This window comes from Mus pahari, chromosome X, assembly GCF_900095145.1.
Source record: "Mus pahari chromosome X, PAHARI_EIJ_v1.1, whole genome shotgun sequence".
NCBI classification, from domain to species: Eukaryota; Metazoa; Chordata; class Mammalia; order Rodentia; family Muridae; genus Mus; species Mus pahari.
Window position 1 is genome coordinate 118,535,534 of NC_034613.1, and position 6,000 is coordinate 118,541,533.

The 6,000-nt window shown below is 36.4% G+C and overlaps 1 protein-coding gene across 2 annotated transcripts in view; it reads left to right on the forward strand.

The window, feature by feature from the left end:
- Tbc1d8b (TBC1 domain family member 8B) overlaps positions 1-6,000 on the forward strand; it is a 67,725-nt gene that overhangs the window by 40,329 nt on the left and 21,396 nt on the right. Inside the window, exons 11-12 of one of the 2 annotated variants that reach the window (XM_021187475.2) lie at positions 3,925-4,042; positions 5,667-5,952. In XM_021187475.2, coding sequence (XP_021043134.1) covers positions 3,925-4,042; positions 5,667-5,952 — 404 coding nt within the window. The remainder of the gene's footprint in view (positions 1-3,924; positions 4,043-5,666; positions 5,953-6,000) is intronic. The other variant, XM_029534342.1, reaches the window with a different exon arrangement.

Sequence of the window (6,000 nt, forward strand, 5' to 3'; positions counted from 1 at the left end):
ACCATCTCATTATTGTTAGTCTTGTCTAGTTCTCCTGGACTTCGGTGATCTCATGCCTGCCTCTTGAGCACTTTTCCTACTACATTTGTAGTCCCAGTACACCTGGCTGGTATGAATATTCTAGTCTTGTTATTTGTCTTAGAGAGATCCAGTCTTTTGCTAAAGTATACAGTTAACTGTGAAGGGTTTTATATGTAGATCATTGGTTGAAGAATTTCCTTTATATTACTAGTTTTGGGGAATAGATAGATAGATAGATAGATAGATAGATAGATAGATAGATATGAGAGAGTGAGAGTATAGAAGTTGAGTGCAGTAAAAGTCCACCTGTAATCTTAACACTTAGGAGCTAATGCAGGGGGATCTTGAGTTTTAAGTCTAGGTTGGGCTATATAGTGGGCTCTGTCTTAAAAAGCTAACCGGGGGAAAAAAGAATATTTAAGTTTTAACTTTTTTTGAGATTTTTAATTGCAACATTTCCCCCCTCCCCTTTCCTCTCTTCAGAACCCTCACATCAACTCCTTTCTGCTCTCTTTCAAATGTATGGCCTCTATGTTCACTACTTGTTATTGCTTAGATATATGTACATACATCCATATATTTCTAAATATAACCTGTTCAGTCCATATAATGCTATTTGTATGTATGTTCTCAGAACTGACCATTAGGCATTGGATAAGCACTGTATGCGTTCTTTCCCAGGGAGGCCACCTCTCCTATCCCCAGTTTCCTCAGATGCCTGTAGTGCTTTGTGTAAGGTTGAAGCCTCTGGAAATTTTGTCAAATGATTTTTTTTTCTTTGTGTCCATTGAGATTATCATGGGTTTTCTTTTTTGGTTAAAATGATGCTTCATTATTTGGTTTTTATATTTTCTACTATTCTTGTATTCCCATTATAAATCTTAGTTGCTCTTAGTATATAGTATTTTTGTATGATCTTGAGGTTGGTTTCTTATTATTTTGAGGATTTTACATACATATTCACAAAATACATTGGTATGTAATTGTCTTGTAATATCTTTGTCACATTTTTGTGTCAGGATTTCTAGAACAAGTTTCTTCCTCTTCGGTTTTACATGGTTTGTGAGAGGCTGCTGTTACTTCTTTAAATGTTTAGCAGAATGTGCCAGTAAAGCCGTCTGTGCTTCGTTCTCTTGTAGGAAGTATTTCCATTACTAATTCAGTCTCTTATTGTATCTAGATTCTGAGTTTGCTTTCCTCTACAGCTGTTTTTAGTAATTAGTATTTTTAAAGAAAGTTATCCGTTTTATCCAATATTTAACAAACAGTTGTTCGCCACATTCTGTTTCTGTATGCTGTTTATATGTTACCTCTTTTCATATGGTAATAATTGAAGTTCAGCCTTTTGGTTTTTATGTAGGTAGGTTTTTTTGTTTGTTTGTTTGTTTGTTTTGGTTTACTTCATGTATATGTCTTTTTTTAAACTTATTTTCTTAGATATTTTCTTCATTTACATTTCAAATGTTATCCTGACTGTCCCCTATACCCTCCCCCCACCCTGCTCCCCTGCCCACCCACTCCCACTTCTTGGCCCTGACATTCCCCTGTATGGGACATATGAAGTTTGCAAGACCAAGGGGCATCTCTTCCCAATGATGGCTGATTAGGCCATCTTCTGCTATATATGCAGCTAGAGACACAAGCTCAGGGGGTACTGGTTAGTTCGTATTGTTGTTTCAACTATAGAGTTGCAGACCCCTTCAGTTATTTGGGTAATTTCTCTAATTTCATAAATTCATTGTTTTTAATAGCTGAGTAGTACTCCATTGTGTAAATGTACCACATTTTCTGAATCCATTCCTCTGTTGAGGGACATCTGGGTTATGTAGGTAGTTTTAAAGAGTACTGTTTTAAAAATATCTTGGTGAGCCTAACTTATGTGTTATAATTCATTTTTAAATACATATTTTCATTAGTCCTTTGAGAAGTTTGTACATTTTAGACACATTCACCCTCCCTGTTCCAACACTTTCCAGACTCAAACGCTTTCCCTTCCCACCCAGCTTTATGTTCTTTGTCTTTCCCTGTCCCATCAAGGCCAATTTGCACTACCTAAATATTCTTGGATGTGTCACTGTCCACTGGCACATGGTAGACACTTCAAGATGTGCATAGAGAAAACTGATATTTTCTCCCTGAGCAGCTAAAACTTGGCAATAACTCCTTAGCTAGGGATGGAACTTTGTCCCAACTATCTTTTCCACGTTGGAATTTGGTCTGGCTTACACTTGCATAGGTCTTATACATGCTGTCAGAACCACTGTGAGTTCAAATTCTCAGAAGCCTGCAATATCCAGTAGGCACTGTTTCCTTGTAGTTGCTCACCACACCTGGCTCTTACACTTGTTCTTTCCAGTGTTCTTCTGCAGTGACCTTTGAGCTTCTGGAGTAGGAGCAGTTCCAGTTAAGCCCAGACATTATGTAGTCTCTTATTCTTTGCCCTTTGGCTAGTTGTGGCTCTTTGCCACATTCATCATCATCTACTGCAAGCAGTTTTTCTGACAAGGGTCAGGAGATACCTTAATGTGTGGGTATGATGATATCATTAGGAGTTAGCTTAATACTATGCTCATCTAGAGAAACAACAGTGGTAGGTTCTTACTACGATCAATGATCTCTCTAGCAAGAATTTCTTGGCCTGATAATGGTGCCATATGTGGGTTTCATTTTGTGCAGTGGGTCATAAATATACTAAGAAAGTGGTTGGCTAGCCCATAACATTTGTACCACTGTTGCACCGAGAGATGTCTTGCAAGGTCAGCTCTTACTGTAGTTTATAGCTGAGTAAGACTGATGATCTTGAGTTTTCTTATCTTTTCCTTTTTCCAGTTTCTACCACTTTATGCTTGCCCAATGGTGAGAGCTTGGCCTTTTCCTTTCGTAGCATATATACAGGCTAGAATATAGCACAGTAATGCAGTTCTTGCCAAACATACACAAAGCCATGGCTTTCATACCAAGCACCTCAAAAAACTATACATAAAGCTATAAATATACATGGACATAGACGTCTAGATTCTTGGGGATATGCTAGAGTTTTTCAGAGTCCCTAGATTTCCTTCAAATGGTTTGTTTTGTTTTGCTAATTTCTCCTTTGGCCCAGCAGCCTCAGGCAGCCACATGCTCAGTAGATGCCTCAGATTATGTTAACAAACACTCCCAAGGAAAAAAACTTCTGTGCTACTTGACCTTGGTGTCAGGTCAAGTAAAGAGAGCTTTGTAAATGGGGTCTTCAGAGGAGTGTCAGACAGATTGAGTAAAGACAGTCCTATACAAATGGTACTGTGAAAGAGCTCCGACCCCTTTCCTCTTCCCTCCAGCATAAGCAGAAAGTTAAGTAGGAATGGAAATGGAGAAGAAAGAATATATCTAAAAAGAAGCCTATTTTGTTAGTAGAAACTCTAGGATTTGAATCAGAATTGCATGTATCAGATAATGAGTTTCTACAGTGATGAAACATGGAGTAACTAAGAAGACAAAGCATTTAATAGGGGTGATGTTTCATTTCGTGCATAGTGATGGGTGATTGATTTCATGTCCAAAAGATATTTTCCACTAGATAAAGTTTGTTTTCTGCAGTATTAGGACATCATTCACAATTATGTTTTTTGCTTTAAAGGCTCATAATAATTAGGACTTTTAACCCATTTAAAGCAGCCTAATTAGATTGTATCCATGATGCGACTGCTTCATTTTCCTTTACTATTATGATAGAAAACACCCAACTTGCAAATGTTTGCCTGACTGTACATTGCTGTTTTGGACTAGCTTCAAGTCCTTACGATGCCAGTATTTACTCTTTTGTCATTACTGCTGTTGAGAAGTTCTATACTTGAAAAAGAAATGCGGTTATTACCTGAGAAATATTTATTTTTTTTTTCATTTCTTTCCTATGAAATTTAGGCGATGAACATTTTGACTTCAGTATTGCTCCTATATGCAAAAGAAGAAGAAGCTTTTTGGCTTTTGGTTGCTGTATGTGAACGAATGTTGCCTGATTATTTTAATCGTCGAATCATTGGTAAAAACAAATACAAAACAAACCAGACATACACACATACATGCATATATATATATATATATATATATATATATATATATATATATATATATATATATATACATATATGCTGACTTACTCTATTTTGCTGCTCTCACCAAATGGCACAGGCAATGATTTATAAAGAATAGACATTTATTTTAATTAGTGGTTCTAGAGGTTGGGAGGCCCAAGAACATGGTGCCAGCATCTGCTGAGCATGCTGTCAGGGTCTTCTTGCTTCATAGTAATGTGGCATAAGGTATCATATGGCCAGACGGTGCAAGTACACTAGAATTAGCTTGCTTTTTAAAATAACAAAACCACTGCCATTATAACTCATTAATCCACGAATTAACTAACCTATTCATTAATATCGTCACTTCATTAAGGCAGAAGCCCCATCACTTCTCAAAGGTCCTAACTCCAAATACTATTAATATATGATTTGAGGAGTAGTTTAGTTTCACATGAATTTTTTTCAACCACAGAAGACAATATTTTCAAAACAATTTGTAATGTCTATTGTCTATTTGGTATGAGAGTGGTTTTGTTTGTGAATTGGGAAGCAGGGTTTTTGTTGAGACAAGGTCTGATTGTATAACTCAGAGTATGTGGTTTCAACCAGCAGACTTCCTGCCTCAGCTTTCCAAGTGCTGAGATTACAGATATGAACCACCATGCCTGGCTTCTTACCTATTGGATTACAAGTCTAATTGAAGTGTTGGTAAATGAGATTGAGAAAGACAGAAAACTCAAGCAATATCAAAAAGCACTGGCTGATGCTTGTGGGAAAAGAGCTTCTGATACTGAATGTATAGTTGGGAAAATGTTTTATATGTTACTTTTTAAAAAATGAAGGACATGCTCTGCTCCACAATGAAAGGGGAACTTGTTTAGTTTATAAACACTATATTGTCCAAATAAGGATTTCAGACATCAAGAACTACTAAGGGAAATTTTTAATAGTTTCTTGATGTGAAAGATTTTAATCAACTTAATGTTTCCATAGTTATATGAGTTTACGTATAAAATAATTGAGTTTTTCTTTGTTAATTTGTGATATTATCTTTAGTTATCAAATATATAAAGATTACCTATTTTAATACCTATAGATGATCTGTCCTTTGTACCTTCATAAGTTTTCAGTATTGTGCCTAAGTTTTGATTATGTTGCCTTTAATATAGTTCTATGTGTGCATTTATCTTTATCTCTGCTCACTATTGAATTCTTTTAGGTGGAAGGATGTAGCTCAGTGAGAGCACATTTTACATAGTATGCACAAGCCCTGAATTACATCCTACCACCACAAAAGATACTACATTCTTTGAAGAAGAGCTCACGCCATTAGCTATAGTATCTAGTACATGTCTCTGATTGTTAGGAGGACTCAGGAACCCCCGAATGAATTGAAAGTGAGTTTCTCCAGTGATTTTAAGTTCATGACATTGAATGAGCAGCTGCAGAGATGTGCAAATTAAAAAAAAAGTTACTAATGGGCTCCTGTTTGGAGGAAGTAGGATGAGCTCCGTCCTGAAGCTAATGAAAGTGGAGAGGAGTCACAAAGAAAGCCTTTTGAAAGGAATTCCTTTTGATGTTTTCCAGGTGCCTTGGTGGATCAGGCAGTGTTTGAAGAACTTATCAGGGATCACCTTCCTCAGCTGACAGACCACATGACTGACATGACTTTCTTTTCCTCAGTTTCTCTTTCCTGGTTCCTCACACTCTTCATTAGTGTGCTACCTATAGAAAGTGCAGTGAATGTGGTAGACTGTTTCTTCTATGATGGAATAAAAGCCATTTTACAACTGGGATTGGCAATACTTGACTATAATTTAGACAAACTTCTGACATGTAAAGATGATGCTGAAGCTGTGACGGCACTAAACAGGTACTGGAAGATATATATATATATATATATATATATATATATATATAT